General features: G+C 39.5%; 1 protein-coding gene across 1 annotated transcript in view; it reads left to right on the top strand.

The window, feature by feature from the left end:
* mgat5 (alpha-1,6-mannosylglycoprotein 6-beta-N-acetylglucosaminyltransferase) overlaps positions 1 to 17,725 on the top strand; it is a 147,029-nt gene that overhangs the window by 119,691 nt on the left and 9,613 nt on the right. Inside the window, exon 12 of the mRNA XM_036561089.1 lies at positions 12,872 to 13,021. Within this exon, the coding sequence (XP_036416982.1) occupies positions 12,872 to 13,021 (150 nt within the window). The remainder of the gene's footprint in view (positions 1 to 12,871; positions 13,022 to 17,725) is intronic.

Genomic DNA, 17,725 nt, shown 5'->3' with positions numbered 1-17,725 from the left:
CCATTGTGGGTGGCTGTTATCTGGTGTAACAGAATTTACTGTTAGTGTTCTCCTGCAAGCATGTTGAACTGCCAAATGACATTGCAGCCATTCAGAAAGATGCAGTGGTACATGTCTCTCAAAAGAAGCACATGCTGGCCTTCATCCTTCCAGCTGGGCAGCATCGTGTGACTGGGGAAGACCTAGCTACTGAATTGAATTCCGCTCAATTTTGGAGAAAATTGAACAAAAACACCAATATACATATATAAAAAAGAGTGTGGTAATAATATTCAAGTTTGTAGAGGTCCAGTAATTGGTAGAAAACTGTAAATATGTATTTCAGAAATGTCATCATTTAAAAACTTGAATAAAGCATTTTAAAATATCACCAGGAGACTAGTTTATAATATTTAGAGATGCACTGTATTAGTTATTATTGAATAAAAAACAAAATTATTAATATGAATATTCCAAACTTTCAAGTGGTTGTGTATGATCCTCTGCCTTTGCTAGCTACTAGTAGTAATTTTAACAGCGAATTTTATTGATATTTTCATATAAAACAAAAAAAAAAGCACAATACTAAAACTGGCCCATATAAACATGCCCAAAATAAAAGCAGTGACAGAAAAAAATAATAACAGTAAAAATGTTATTATAAATACTAAAGGTATAAACACAAAAAGCTGCTACACCACTCTTTTTAAATTTTGTAAGTAAAATATGGAGATTAGATGGTCTTAAGACAACATAGTTTTCCAGGTATTCAGAGATGTATATTGCTGTACTATTAAGAAATATAAAAATATCCCCAAATGCTTTACAGTGTAACAGTGAAAGAAAAAGAAACAAATCAAAATAAAAAAATAGTAAAACATGCATCAAATACAAACAAATGTTTTGTTCCAGATCTTTGGGTCATAAAGTTTCTTAAGTGGAATCTGGAGAAGGTTAGCACTCGTTTAGTTGTAATTTGTTGTTGGTGTTGTTCAGACTTTTGTGAGCAATGCTTTACAGTAGTCAGGACGAGGAAAACAAAATTCTAACTACTTGCATTATCTAAAATTTAGGCCGCTTGTCCATGATCATGTTGTTTTGCTAGTTATCTCTTGCTTACCAACAGAAACGATCAACAGCTGAGAAACGTGTTCAGCAATAGCAGGTCAGGAGGAAAACCATGTGTGAAAGCACAACCCATTTCTTTCGCTTTGATCCTCTCATGTGGAAAACCATAAAAACTTGGAAAAACAGTGCTGTGGAAAAGCATTTGCTCAAACTGTCCTTTAAGAACCTTCTCAATAGTTCCACCACATTGTTTCTCAGTGCAGTTTCACTGGCCTCCAGCTTGTCTTTCACGCATTTCTCCATTGTGAGCTCATGCCTGGTGAAGCCATTAGGACCCACACAGTTCTTTGCTTCTCAGCATGTGTGAATATTGAGTCTGAGAGAGTCCATACCTGCCAGGGTCAGTGGCCACTTGGAGAAATTTGCTAAGAGGAAGCAGGTTTTAGCTTTCAAATGGAAAGTGTCGGTCATTGTCTCTGTAGATGGAGCTCCTATTGAAAGGGAGCTGAAATGGAGAGTGGAGCAGAGGCTTGCTGTGCAAGCGCACACGCAGGCTGTGATAACACATGAAAACCGAATCTTTCTCACACCCGTGCTCACACTTGTTTGAACGCACCCACACCGACACACACACACTCGAGCCCGCTCCAATGTTCAGGCCCTCCGAGAGCGATAAACTCCTCCGCTTACACGCCCCTCTGCCAAAGGATTTTTTTGGCAAGTTTGGAAGGTAAAGCGTGTTTTTGCCAAATACTCCAAAGCAAAGGCTCTTCCCTGCACTTGGAGGCTAAACTGGAGGCTAAACTGAAACAAATTAGACATTTTATAGTGTTTACTACATCATGACAGAACAACCATGACCAGAGTGTTTCCATGGTGTAAAAGAAGTGCTTTGAGGTGTTTATGATTGTGTAACAGAACATAATAGGCATTTTAAACAGCAAATAATAATATCTGTTTATTATATAGCACCTTTCTTAAACAGTGTTGCTTTAAAATAAGATATAATTTTAAAGAAAAGGTTTTTTACGATCTTTCTGCAGTTAGACCATCTGTCCGATAACTAGAAGTAAGAACTTGAGGGTAGTACAACCATTCTCACTGCTTTTACTTTTTTTTATAATGTAGTACTATCAGCAGTTCTACTGTTCATATTCCTCAACCATTGTGGCACAAACAGCATTACTTCAGCAGTTTCTAGGGGCCTCGCCTAGAATTCAGCTTTCCAGAGGTGTCATCTTAGAGAGAGTGCTCAAAGTGATTCTGCTGTTCCTCGCTCCATCTTTTGATGCCGTGGGGAAATGAAGCCCCAGGGGAGTCAGTGTCAGCCAGCACGACTCCAGCTTTTGCGATTTTGCTGCAAGTTTTGATCTGGTCGGAGTTTCGTTATAAATAGGTTGTTCAGCCTGGAACAGGTTTTGGGTTAGTGCCGGAGGCTCTCTGTGATGTGTTGCTGAGAGGTAGAACTGCCACTTTACAATAAAAAGCAGATGCCTTCTGATTGTTTGCGTGTGTCTGTGTTTGAACATTTTCAGGAAGCGCAGGTAACCTATAGCATGAGGAACAACAAAATGTTGATTTTTTTCCAAAGTCTGTTAGTAGGATTAGAAGGATCCATGGTGTAGGTTTAGAAAATCCTTATTACATGTATAATATGTGTACAAGTATGTACGGCCGAGGTCTCATCGTATCGCTTCCTTTATGGTGTGGTAAAAAGCAGTAGGTTGGCAAAGAAATCAACTTTTCACAGCTTCAGACATCAAGACACGTTGGGTGTCTGTGGTTTGCTTTTGTAGCTACAAGGCAAAATACATCATTGCTGAAAACAGTAGTCACAGCTGTTATTAAAAAGATTTGATTGATTTGACTTCAGTACTGATTGTTCTGATACCTTCTTTTAAGTTACAGTTTGAAAGTAGGTGGGGCTTGAACCAGAATGAGTGTGAGTTGCTGGAAGTGGGTATACTGAACAGTAAAGGGTTTGTAGGCTAGTCAAAAAGAGCTGAAAATACCATGCGTACACAATGTACTTTAGACAGCCTATCAGCAGTCTAGATGTTGAACCATGCTTATTGGCTCATGAGTGCTAAAACTGGCTACTTTAGAGTTGAAAATTTGAAGACAATTTTTTTGGTTCTCAGTAGCATTAAAATAATTTAGTAAAATAGCTGCCATCTTGAACCCTGACACTCAGAAACGTAGAAATAGTTCTTGTATGAGTTAAGAAAACACTAATAAATCAAGGTCACCAAACTTTGAGTTGAATTAGAAATATGATAGCAGATTAGTTTTGATCAATTTTAGTAAATTACTTTGGATCCACAACAAAGCCTTATTGTTAAAGAAGACCATTGAATTCTTTGGAAATCCTTTGCCTAATTCAATTAGGTTCAGCTCTTTTAAGTGCATGTGATGCAAATAAATGTCATGTAAATGCAAAACGCTTTGGTCATTTTTTTTCGCATTGAAATTTTCACCATGTTGTTCGGGCAGTCGGGCAGGATGTCTTTAAGTGCAGAAATTCTTCGCTCCTCTGAAAATTCTTCGCTCCTCCGAAAATGGATGAATGACAACGTGTGGGCTACTTTCCAGTTTGAAAACATAAAAGTAGCGTGGAGAGTTTCACCGCCTAACTCAAGAGCTGGAACTTTGAGTGTTTTCGTATATAACTCAGTTTTGCCCCATTTGAGCTACTTTTGTCAAACACCATCCATGACAAAGTAGAAATCTTTTTGACGTTTGTGAAACTGAAGTTCTACTTGCTGGGACACTGATTAGTCATCTTGGTTGTCGCCATGCCAACACTAAAGATGGCCAGTGAGTTCATGTCGCCAGAGAAAGTTCACAAAAATTGAACAGAGGCTGAATGAAATAATGTTGCCATCTGAAATAATATTGTCATTTAGTATGCCAGATTACATGAGCTATTCACGTTTAAATTAATTTTTTGTTGGGGTTGTCGAAATTATTACATAATCACTTCATTACAGTTATTTAGCTGACAACTTTTGTTTTCCACAGTTTTTAGTATTCACAGTCAAAGTTTACGTTGCAAGAGAATGTGAATTGGGAGCATCTTAACACCTTTAGAGGACATGAGTGAGTAATGTTTGTTTATTTGTTGTCATTTGTCATTTGTAACAAAAAAAAGACAATTAAATTGTTATTCGCAATTAGCTTCATTTTCAGCTTAAACTTCTTGATAGTGACAGGCTGATTCCTTGATGTCCAAAAGTGTGAAGGCCTTTAGGCTATAAGTCTGTCCATTTTTATAGATTTGCAAGTGTGTGAGTTTGCATGCAGTTTACACAGTGCTAATTGGTGATTTAGAAGTTCCTTTTCCCTGTCAGTTACATTAGCCATGTAGCTCCAGTGGAAAACTAAAGAAGCAGGCTTTGGACATCAAACCTGTCTTGGCTGACCGACTACGTTTAGTTTAAGTGGAAAGATTATGTAAATTTGATGTTTTAACCAAAATATCACATTAAATATACACACACAACTTGCAGCAGCAGCAGCATAGCTTTAGTACCATGCTGTCAGTTTCTTCTGCTCGTCTGCTGAGAACTTTTAGTCAGCTGGCTATAGCCACATATTGACATTACCTTTTCAATTACTCATCTCACTACCTAGAGTCCGACTCAGACAGACAGACAGAGACAGAGCCGCTGAAATTGCAAGGTCTTTCAATAAGAGGTTTCCATAGAAACAAAGTTGAGTGCCGACCCGGAATTAGGAAGTGCTGTTCTCTCCAGCAGGCGTGGGTGGGTAAAAGAGAGGTGAGGGTGTGAGGGTGTGTGTGTGTGTGTGTGTGTGTGTGTGTGTGTGTGTGTGTGAGAGAGAGAGAGAGCGCACAGGGTCATCTGGCCGTAGATCAGAGGATATGTCTGCAGGCTTTTGAAATGCTAATAAAGGCTGTCAGCGGCCGCAGTCAAACACACACATACACACGCACTCACACTGAGCTGTCTGTGGTGCTAACAGACAGGCTTTCATACACATTTTTTTTCTCTCTCTCTTTCTCTCTCTGTCACTTCAATTAAGTACATAATTGCACATTTTTCAGATGTTTTTGAAGAGATTAGATATAACAATCCACTCACATAAGGAAGGACAAAGTCAAAGGGAAATGTAAAACAAAAAAAATATTTTTTTTTTTCTAAAAATTATTTAAAAAAATTATTAAAAGATACAGAGAAAATGGGACTCCTAATAACTGCGTGAGACCTGATAGACAACTAAAACAGTCCTCAGAAAAACACCACTTCAAGCTTTCATCTTGATAGAGAGGAGAGCATCTGAAGAAATTCACAGGCGTTTCTGTCCATCCTTCCACTGTGAGATTACAGCTCAGCACTATGGTTCTGAAAGGATGTGCAGCTGTGCAAGAAGCCCTTACTGAGAGAAGAAAATACACAAATCAAAGAAACTTCTGGTCTTCTCAGAACAAAGGACTGAGAGCCCGATTGAATGTGTTTGGGATTATTTGAAGAAAAGTAGCAGAAAGTGCAAACAACTTCTAAGACTAACCTTCAGTGAGTTCAGGAATGTTCTTGAAGATGTCCTAGAAAAACTGAAAGCAGGTTTCCCGAAAAGAATGGCTGCTTTCATGAAGGCATACGCTGGACACACTAAATGCTGAAAAAATAGATATTATGTTCATTTGCCAAGGCTTTGGTGTAATTTTCTGTCTTTTTCTTGATGCTGAAATAAGAATAACTTTTGACTGGAAATGATCTCAGTTAAGGGTAATCTCTGACTTTTGCACAGTACTTTATCTATATCTTTCTGTTTGACTTACCAGTATTGTTAACACGTGAAAATAAGGATGTTAAATACCGAACATTGAGCCGTGCACACACACATCCTTGCTCAGTATGCAGCTCATGGCGCAGTTAATGCTGTCTGTCCCACTGCTGTTTTATGGGTCTATAAAACTGCTTTATTCCCTTTGATTAAACCTCCCTCCTGAGACTCGAATTCCATCAGTCTCTCGCTTCTGTGTACCTCACACACACACACACACACACACACACACACACACACACACACACACACACACACACAGTCATGATCGGGATTGGGGCTTTTCAGCTCGGCTTTGCTTGGATTTAACTGCGCCTCTGCAGACAGTAGACCATACAGTCTCACAACAAACACTGCATTTACTTGCAATGACAGAGTAGGCATGACTAATAATGTTTTTGAGGCCCCTCACCAAACTGGTCCAGATAAATACAGATGCTTGCTAACAGCGTGTGTTTATATATGTGTACTCTGTGCAAGTCTGTCTGCTCTACCACAGTAGACTGCGTGTATGTGCTGAAAGCTCTGCGGTAGAGCCCATGACTCATAGCCGCAAGCATTTTCTTATCAACACCTCTGGATATAAGAAGGGCGCACAAAAATAGAGCAACAGTCTGTAGGTTGTGCCACTGTTTGCCTTTCACAGTGGAAAGCCTGTTCTTACTATATGTCTTACAGTAAAGAAATAAATAAAGATATTTCTCCTACACTCTTCAGTAGAACATTCACACTGGATGTACAGTTCCAACAGTCACACTAGAGATACAGTTCCAACAGTCAAACTAGAGATACAGTTCTTATAGATAGCTATCCAATAGGAGATTGTACAACTTAAAATTAACATTGAAGGTCTAATAGTTTCTACACTACGTTCTGCAGCGGAAGAATGACACTGGAGATCCAGTTACTGGAGGTTTTTCTGCAATAGAAGATTTGCACTGTAGATCAGAAGTGCACAACTTCGGTCCTGGAGGGCCACCATCCGGTAAAGTTTGTAGGTTTCCCTAGTCAAACACACCCACTAAACCTGCCATTTAACATTTAAGTACCGGAATGTGTGTTTGAGTAGGTAAATCACCAAACTGTGCTGGGCACTGGCCCTCCAGGACTAGAGTTCTGCACCCCTGTTTTAGATCCACTTTCTACAGTCTGGTCCACTGCAGCACATTCACACTGGAAATACAATTTCTGTAGCCTGTTTTACGTGACAAGAGTCACACTGGAGAAACAGTTTTACAATAGAAGGCTTATACTTGAGGTCCAGTTCCTTCAGTGAGTCTTACTCAGCCAAAAACGCAATGACTGATTAATTAACTTGTTGAGGGGACAGCCCACCGGAAGATTCCCACCAGATATCTGGTTCCTACAGTCAGTTCCAGCAGACTGGCCCACAGTAGTAGATTCACACCAGAGATCCAGTTCAGCTCATCTGTCTGTTCTATTCTGAAGATGGTTTGAAGATGCAGGACATACATACTGCCACAAAGTAAACGATTCATACTGGAGATTACGTAGTGCTTCTTTTTTTCAACATACATTGTTCTAAAGTAGCTTTACAGAAATGCAAATCTAGAAAGCCAAGAGTAGCAATGAAGCACTGGACTGTAGAGTTTTGATACAAATAGCACATGCTTACAGGGAAGATTAGGCAGAGGCTCTTGTACCATGGAAAAATCATTGAGTTTAGTGTCAGATGTCTGTTGGAATACTTAAAAAAAAAAATGTGATGGGCTGCTGATGTAGTTGATTCAGTTTTTACAGTAACACAACAGTAAAAGATTCAGAGAACACAAACCTTAAAACAAATAAGCAAAGTTTTATGTGCATGGCTGTTATAGAAGCATGTGAGACCTAGAAGATGAGGCAGCCTGAAATTAAGCTTTTTGTAGAGAAAGTGGGCCCAAACATGCAGCAGTTCAGTAAGGGTTGGCTAAGTGTACACAGTCCTGAGACCTGATCAGTGACATAGAACATATGAGCCATATTTAAGGGTTGCTGCAGCCCTGCATAAGGCTCCTTTGTCACAGGACCCTGCAGTTCCTTGTTCAAATGCTAGATGGAAATACAGACCTTCTGACTTTTGACTACAGGACTAAAGCCCAATTTTTACAGACGAAAAAACACACACCAAGTTTTGAAAATGAACACACACATATTAATGGTGTCTTTCACACCGGGTCCGAAACTGACGGCCTGAACCGCTGCATGGATTTTTAATTGGAGCCTGGATGCGTTAAAATCAGGCTCCGTTGTCATGGTTGCAGCCCAAACAAACATACATCAGGGTGACAAGCAAATGCTGACTAAAAATGCAGAGGTTAAAGATCCACTACCTTAAAATCGCATCCATTTTTTGTCTGAAACAATTGGTGTAATTTGGTGTAAATAGGCTTTAACAGTCCAGCCCCTCCCTACCCCCCCACGAACAGCTCTCGGCTGTTCGTGCTGAAAGTCGATTGGTATCGGTCCCAAAAACACTGATTGGTGCGCCTGTTCTTTCAGATAGTATGACTAAGAATTTGTGTGTGTGGCAGATCACTACAGAGACTCAGCCAATCACCTTTTTAAATCTTCTTTCATACTTGAAAGACTGAGAAGTCACGTATCTATGTTGATAGTCTTCAAAAGAACGAGCTGTGTTTCATCCTTCCAACCCTTCAGCTCTCACTGCCTCACTGTGTACTGAAATTACCCAGCTATCTTAGCTCATTATCATCTTGAAACAAACCTATAAACTCAATTTAAGCCTTAGAAGAGAGCTATTATTGTCATTTTGCTATACTTTTGAAATCTATTAACTAGAGCTGCAACTAATGATTTTTTCCCATAATTGATGAATCGTTGCAACAATTGCAATGCAGTAATCAGTTTTTCAGTAACTACTCTCACTATTTCTTTATGTGAATACACATCTGGGTATAACTTATTAAACTTTTGGTGCTGAATTGTGACCCACCTTAAGTTCCTCTGTTCATGCTCTGTGAGAACAATCAATAACAAACAAATCAAGCTAGCTAATGAAACACTTGTTGGCAGAACTGTTTTCCCTCTCACTCTGCATGTAATACTAACTTGTGTTACGTCCATGGACTAATGCCATGCTTGTTGTCCATCAGACAGTGTTGACTCAGTCCCCCCTTTTCGTTGAGCATGAGATGTAATTAATTTATTTTTCACAACATAATTAGTTATATTACATAGCCATGTAATAAATCACATTTGTTAGATTAACATTCTGCGTCCTCAAAAAGAATATGAGCATGAGTACTGCACCTTTTTACATGCAGTCCTACGAGTCCTGCTAGTTTACATCGTCATGTAGTGTAAAAGTTTTTCTGTGCAAAGGAGAGAAGTCAGGAGACCAACATGCAGAATGATGATCTTTATTGAGCGTACAAGTCATCAAAAACTGTCATCACTTAGGCTACGTTTACACAGCAGGTAAAAGTGACCCAAATCTGATTTTCTCACCAAATCCGATTTTTTGGTTTGGCTGTTCACATTATCTTTTAAATGTGATCTGTATGCGACATCAGTCTGAACAGATCAGCTCCTAAACCGATCCGCATGCGCAAAAGAACAGTGCTTCACGTGGCTTGTCCAGAGGTAAACAGTCATGACGGCCAGTGAACGCCTGTCGCTCCCGCAGCTTTCAGTTTCGTCTTCGCCAGCATCACAGGAGCGAGTATGAAGTTCCAATGACTGACAGCTGGACTCATCACCCAGAATGGGTTCGCGTTCGCAGTAAAAAGGGCACCTTATTCAGCCAAGGCCACTTCTTTGGTTCGTGTCCTCGGATTCTTTAAACTGTTCTCTGACGCTGCAGCCTCGGCCTCCTCCGGCCGCGTTCGGCCGTTTCGTTCGAAATCTCTTCAAACACGGAGGGTTTGGATGAGTCTCCTCTAATTTTTTGGTACAGAAACATCAGCCTAAATGTTTATCACGAATGTCGAGTTGGATTGACGTAAAAGTCGAATGAATTCCGATCTGGCTGTTCAGACTGAGTCACATTGCCGCAGATCGGATACAGATCGGATTTCAGTACCACATATAAAAGCGTCTCAAATCGGAATTGAAAATGTCAGGTTCAGTGCGTTTTTGCTGTTCACACTGCCACACAAATGACACATCTGTATCACATTTGAGGAAAAAGATCGGATTTGGGCCACTTTTACCTGCTGCGTAAACGTAGCCTTAGACACTGATTGACAAGATCACTAGGATGATAACAGTTCTAACAAACGGGCTCTTATACCTAGATAGACATTCAGGAAACGCATGACCAGCCATGTGTATATCTGTGTATATCTGGTTATCTCCTGTTCTGGTTGAGTATTTGAAGTATTCGTGTTCGGTCATTCGTGAGCTCTAGCATGAAGGAAGTAAAGAAAGAATATGAACCACAAATGAAAACAGCTGGCTGGTTCGAAGTTGAGGTTCAAAGAGAGAAAGTCTATGCAGAGTTATAGGCTAGCTGTGAGTCCCAAAGCAGCCTAGTATTGTTTTTAAACTTAAAAAAAAACATTTATCAACAGCTATTTCTCCCGCTCTGTGTGCATTTCAACATTATATCTCAGTGTGTGGCTGTGGGCGTGACACAATTGGTTACCATGCCACAAAACAACAACCTGATTGGTCGCCGCTCATCTCATTTGCATAAAGTTCATTGTGGACAAGGGAGCAGTAGTTTGATGTGTCAGTTAGTTGTACATGTTGTCGTTTCTCACCTCATTATAGGACTTTGACATGTTCTGTTTAATTTAAAATTAGAAAAAAGAAAAAAAAAAGGGGGCAAATCATTTAGCTGGTATTTACAAATGTATAGTATAAATGACAGTACTTCAAAATTCTCATGCCTCAGATTTCTATTCCACATCTGAACGGCTAAATAAACATATTCAACCCATTTATATTTTAGAGGGGCTCACTGGTTGGTGCTGTAAGAACAATAGGTGGTGCTGATGGAAACGGGGAAGAGCTATAAACAACACAGTACATGTTCAGTTTCGACTTTCACAGAATGAATAAATGGCAGGAAAATGTAGGGGTTTTTTTAATCAAAATTACACGCTGAACGCGACAATTTGTTTGTTGTTGTTAAACAAGCAAGCAGTGACATTGAGCCCAATTCTTTCCACTTTGAAAAAACAAAAGGAAAACAGAGTTTCTCCACCTCGTTCAGAAGCTAAAATTGGAGTGCTTTTGCACAGTTACACACAACATATACATAGGTAAGTATAAGATAAGTATAAAACAGATGAATAACTTTAAGTGGAAAGAAGATCTTTTTTGCAGAAGGAACAAGAACAAGCAAACAGTGCTTCTAGGGTATTTTCTATGTTAGGAAAGTGAAAGTAAAGTGAATGATTTATTGCATTATTCAGCAGATGAAAGTTTGAGCTCTTCCACATATAACTGTCATATTTGTAGCCCAGTTTGAGCTGCTTTTGGAGATTCTAATCCTCGTTACGTTTGTGAAGAAGTTCCGTTGCTGGGTCACAGCTGATCTATCCATGCCAACCAAGTTAGCCACTTAGCTTTATTTAGCCAGAATCGAACATGTTCTGTGGTGAGCAGAGCTGTTAAAATTTCAGCTTAGCTAATACTCCTAGCAGCTCCTCTCTCTTTGCTAGCAGCACTGTTTAACTTTTAGCATTTGTTAGATAGATGGGTTGAAATTTATTGAATAATGACCTGAAAATTGTGCACTGTGTTCACTTATTCGGTGACCATGTGACACCCATCACTGTAATATTTGGAGTTTGAATGGGTTAAAAAAAGGGGTTACTGCCCAACTCTAGTTAATGATTATCAAGTCACATGTCTTTAAGTATGTTTTGTGGATTTTTTAGAAATCATGAAAACACAGAAAAAAATCTCCACTCTGGAGAGCGTTTTGAAAAGTCTCCATTTTCAGTTACCGCGTGGAGGAGAGGCCAAAACGTAGAGATGGAATTACGTGCATGTACCTGGATACATGTCAATGGGGCCTTAGAATAGGCCTTACTATGACATGCACACACGTGTGTTTCTGGCACAACTCAGAAGAACAGTGCCAGGGTAATCTCTTATCAAAAAATGGCGACCTGGCGTAACAGACTGTAATCCTGGGATTATCAGAATTAGTGTGATTCGGGACACAACATCAGAAGAGAGGGGTGTAAAACAGGAGCTACAGCAGAAATGCCTTAATACCTTCTAGTTCACTTTAAATCTCTTCATGATACGATTGTCGAATGCAAAATAGTGGTCTTCGTTTTGTGTTTTTTTCATCTCTGTCTTAGACTTTCTTGTTAGTTTTTATTACTGGTTATGATTTGTTTAGTATGATTTGGTTTGGTTTACCTGAGTGTTGTTTTCTCTTCTCTCTGTGCTTGTATGTTTGCCTGTGGTTATGCTTGTTTACCTTGTTTTTGCAGTGCCTTCGTCATTTTTGGTGTTTGCTTTATGACATACCATTTTTATTACTTCTTGGTTTTTTGTTGTGTTTTCATTACATGTGGTTTGTTGTTTACCTGTGCATGGTTTATTATATACTTGTGTAATTGTTTTCTTTGCTTGTGGCTTGCTGTTTGCATCTGGTTTATATAATGTGTCTTTGCATTTGTGGAGCGGTGTTTCCCATATATTGTTTTTCAGGTCAGGTTGTAGATCATTTGAAGTGTGGTTGTGCTTTTGCGGTGTCATGAAACGCGCGTGGGCCTGAAGTAGTGTCATCATGTGGAGTTACTTTTAAAAATAATTTAAAAAATGTGAATGCACTGAGTTTTACATGCTCTACACATTTGTCTTTATGCAGTTGTGGTTGATTAGGAGATTGATTGAGTTTATTTATGGTCGGTTAATAATCTGAGGAATAGTCTGAGGAATTCATGCATGAAATTTGCAAATTTGGTTCCTTTTTTGTTTCCTTTTCTTAGCTTCCTGAAACTTTTATTTATATATATATATATACTATGTGTTTGCTTGTGTGTAAGTTTCTTGTTGATGTCTATGTTGTGTTGTTTCTGTGTGCTAGGATAAGAAGAAGTATCTGGACATCATCCACTCATACATGGAGGTGCACGGCACAGTCCACGGCACCAGCACCGTCCACCTGCCCACATACGTCAAAAACCACGGCATCCTCAGCGGCCGAGACCTGCAATTTCTACTGAGAGAGACTAAAGTAAGTACTCACACACCGCAGTCTAGACAGACTAGAGCTGACATAAAATGACCAAATAGCACAGAGCTTATACCGCTAGCTTGACCCAAATATAGCTAGCTACCATGGTGAAAATACAAACATTTACTGAAATGCTGGTTTAAAAAACAGATTTCAACATTAGATATTTCAGTGAGAAGAGAAAACTTCATGGTCCTGTGCCTGTACCTGACTCTGTGTAAACACAGTTAAAATGTTTAAATTAAATGAAAACTATTAGCATGAATAATTGGTGTAATATTAGGCTGTAAACTTGATCCTGTGACCAAAGCGTCCCCACTGTCAGTGGGGGCAGTGGGGGTTATGTCATCTCGATGCTGACTCAACATCATGTCTTTCAGCCATTGACAATGGACAATGGCATCATCTATCGACCCAACCCTATTATAGCCTATTACTGACAGCAGTCATCACCCTGCCTATTCCTCCATCTTTGCCCTGGATTCACATAAACACAACCCACATAACTAAATAAAAATCAGACAGCTGATCAGTCACGGTAAAGCATATTGACACAGCAGGCATGAAAAGTGTTTGTCTATTTTTCTCTTACCTGTAATGACTCAAGATATTGGACGTAATGTTGACATTATCACGTAGTAAAAGAGCATTGTCAGTACCAAATTCACAGAAAAAATGATGCTGACAATGTTTTTAAAATTTTTTTTGGTTTGGATGAGAAGGAAACAACATACCCTTTGGCACGGAATCTCAGTTTTAAACATCCCCCTTACGGGCTCCCGAGTGGCGCAACCGTCTAAGGGTTGGCCCTATCATCAGGAGATCGCGAGTTCGATCCCTGGTGATGCTACAGCCATCCGTCGCTGGGAGTCTGAGAGAGCACAATTGGCCTCGCTCTCTCTGGGTGGGTACGATGGCCCCTCCTTCTCCCCCCATCACTCAGCGCGATGCTAGTCAGCGCAGGCGTCTGTTAGTTGACGTAACAGATCTGGCGGTTGGCGCTTTCCTCCGAGCGCGTTCGGCTGTCCAGTGACGTTGCGTGAGTGGCAGCTCGAAAAGAAGCGGTGGTTGGCTTCACAGGTCTCGGAGGAAGCCTGTGTTAGCCTTCACCCTCCTAGCGTTGATAGCATCGTGTGATTGGGGGAGTCCTAACTAGCGGGTGGAATTGAAAACTACTAAATTGGGGAGAAAATCGGGAAAACACATCCCCCTCACATCTTGGGCTTCAAATTCAAACGCTGGCATGTTGGTAACAAACTGAAGACTTGAGGCAATGGCAGATTACCCTTGTTAGCAGTGAATTTTGCCACAATCCAGGAACAAAAGTTTAACAAGTTGTCCCCAGATGCGTATTCTCATTACGAGATCGCTTCTGGCACTTCTGGAGATGAACTAAAGTATAGTGAGCAGTCTAATAGTTTCATCAAATAAGAATAACATCCAAGCGCTGTTAATCTGCTGAATGAAGCTGAATTAAGCAAATTCTCTAAACAGTGTCCTAGGAGAGAAGCTTCTGTTATAAGTTGGATATTCAGAGTTAGATAGCTCACTAATAGCACAGAGTCCTCAGTGTGGTGGAGCTTCAAAACTCAAGAACGCCTCCTGTGTGTGAAGTTATGAACTTCTTTTCTTAAAAAAAAAAAAATCTTTGAAGTTTCTAATCTCCTCAGCCTCTTCCTGAGTATTTACATCTGCTTTTCGGTGTACCCTCCAACGTTCCTTCTATCACTCCTTCTCCCTTTTTTTCACTTTCTCCCTCGCTGTCCCTCATTCACTGCTGTCTCTGGGGTTTCACTTGGTGTCTTTATACGCCCCACTGGGGAATGAAAATTATCACCGATTGTTTTTATTTCTTGATGAATTAAATAAGGCTTCCTCCTCAGACTTTTTCACTTAAACCTGGAGGATCATGTTTCAAATTACATCCAAGTTGGTCCCCAGAAATGATAAAAGGTTTATTAATAAGATAGAGTTAGTGTTTTCGGCTCAGAGGTTAGATATTTGAGCAGGAGACATTACACTGATAAATTATTTGATAAAACCACAGTTGTTCTTCATCATATTATTATTGTTATTGTTATCTTGTTAGCTGTTACTATTTTAACCTCTCACCATCTAGATTAATACATAAGCATTTGGCAAAACCAAATATTGGCAATGACTAATTTTATCTTTAAATGTTTCATTCTTATTAATAAAAACCTATAGTACATAAGGTTCTGAAGAAACCAAATACTTTTAGAAATCATATGCTCATGTTAATGTGTGTGTAAAATACTAGATAATCTCTCAGACATCCAAACGTCCCACGCCCAAAAAAAACATTAAAGACCCCTTACCCCAGCTCTCAACACACCTTTAACTGCCTGAACAGCTGTTCCAGCTGTGCGCTGCACAAGAAGTGAGGGCTGTTCCATGTACATGTTTTAGGTAATTACACTTCAGAGAATTACATGCTGATATACCTGTACTGTTACAGTGTACAGCTTCTGCTGATACTGTAAATACTCCAGCTGCTGCTGCTCAGCGTCAAAGCTTTTGTAGCTTATAGACTGCTTTAGGTTTCTTTAAGTCTTGCTGCTGTGTGAAGTATGGCTCAGTAGTGCTGCTAAATAAATAATGTGGAGCTTGGACATCCCCACAACAAATAGTCATTTTTTAACTTTCCTATTGTTTTGTGCTGTTAATAACATCACAACTATACCAAATGTCAGCAGGTTCTAATCAGCTGCATGAGTGTCAGTACCGCGCTGTCCAGCCCAGAGCCGTGAATTACACGCAATGCAAATGTGTGCAAATGAATGCAGGTGAGCGGATTGTGGACTCAGTGTTAGCAGAGGGTCATTTGCATATTATAATAAGGATATGGAAATATAAGCCGCCATTTTAGGAAGAAATGTGTGTGAGAGAACAAGAGGAAGAGACCGCTCTTGATTTATTTAATTTTCATGAGATGGGGAAAAAGTCAAGGTGAAAAAACAAGAGTTACTAAAGCTCTTAGAGTAACAAGAGTTAGCAAAACTGGAACAAAAATGATTATAAGTTACAGAGAAAATGGGCTTCCCAACAGCCGTGCAAGACCTGCTAGACCACCAAAACTTTCACCATCAGATACGCAGTACTAAAAGCTTTCATCTTTAAGGGAGGAGAAAATCAAGCTCCACTCTTGCTTCAGATCTGAAAACATTCACAGGTGTTTCTGTCCATTCTTCCACTATGAGAAGACAACTCAACAAACTTGAGTCTGAAAGGACGTGTAGCTGTCAAGAAGCCGTTACTGAGAAAAAGAAAGACAAAAACGAAGAAAATTGGCAGCTCATAACAAAAAAGCTGCTGGTGTTCTCAGAAGAATGGTCCTTTGTGTTTGGAATTTCTCAGATGCAGTGGTGAACCATGACTGTTAGAGCTGGACCATAAATGTCAAAACTTTGTTAAAAACATAAAGAAATAACCCCTCTACAAAACTGCTTATGTCTACCATCCCTATGGGACGTTATTTATACACAGATATTTGTCTGTGTATCTGTCTGTCTGTTTATGTGTGTTTTACTTGAAACTGGTAACAGACACATTAGCATGTAGTTTTCCTTGTAGCAGTTTCACAGTGACACTTTCAGTAGAGTGTTCTGGTATAGAGCTGCCGCCGCTGTTTACCATTTCTAACAGCCCACTGATTAGGCTGACACTTGTATGCGGTCAGTGACGTATCTGGCATTTCCAGAAGGCCTGGGTGAATTTTTTTTTTTGTCTCATGAAATTGGTCCTACCTACTGGAAATCAACACACAGATTCCTCTGTCACTTCATACTTAAGCTGATGGTTAATGTAATGCTTTAGGACTTCTCTCCAGCTCTAAAGTCCTAACCAATAGGAAAGTTTACCACAGAAAAAAAACTATTCTGCTGAGTGTTTCAAAATTTAACCCTTTTGATTCCATTTAGAACTTAACAATGAAACAAGGCTAAGTTCGTAATACTTTCAGAGTTAAAACACAAGCATGATGTAAAATTACAGTCTTATTTCTTAGTTTCATTAGGCCTTCAGAGAAGGCCCTGAGGGAAGTAGGCCCTTCTCCTCTGCTTGATTTGTGAGAAGCAGAAAGTGCAACCAAGTTCTAAGACTGAACTTTGGAAGTGTGAGAAAATATCCCTGCAGATTTTGTTTGAAAAACTGTCTTTTAAAAAAAGTAGAAGCTGTAATAAAGGCAAATGATAGACATTAAATACTGACAAAAATATAATATTTAGTCATTGAGGGTTCTGTGTGAATGTTCTGCTTTTTCCTAAAAAAAATATAAAAGAATAAATTGTCCTTAATGGTTGTTTTGACTGGAAATGAAATAAATGAAGGGTACTCTCTGACCATAGTGCTGCATAGTGCTGTGTATATATAGATGAGTTATGTAGTAGTAGGTTTTGAGGAAATCTTTGGCTCTATCACTTTCTCTTATCCTCTTTCTCTGCTTCACTTTCTTTCATTCAGTCTCTCTACATATATCGCTGTCTCTCATTCTTATTCTCTCTTTTTATCTTAGTGGTTATGACTGGGTGTGATTATTCTGCACATGGTATCATTTGTGTTGAGATAAGAGCTGATAATGTAATATATGGTCACAGGTTTTAAGGCACTTTTGTGAGTGAAACGCACTGCTTCACACAGCAAACCTTCCTCACCATTTACATACCTCTGTTACAGTACAAGCAT

Source organism: Colossoma macropomum, unplaced genomic scaffold (assembly GCF_904425465.1).
Source record: "Colossoma macropomum unplaced genomic scaffold, Colossoma_macropomum, whole genome shotgun sequence".
Classification (NCBI taxonomy): domain Eukaryota; kingdom Metazoa; phylum Chordata; class Actinopteri; order Characiformes; family Serrasalmidae; genus Colossoma; species Colossoma macropomum.
Note: the sequence above shows the minus strand (reverse complement) of the source record. Positions and strands in the feature narration are given on the sequence as shown.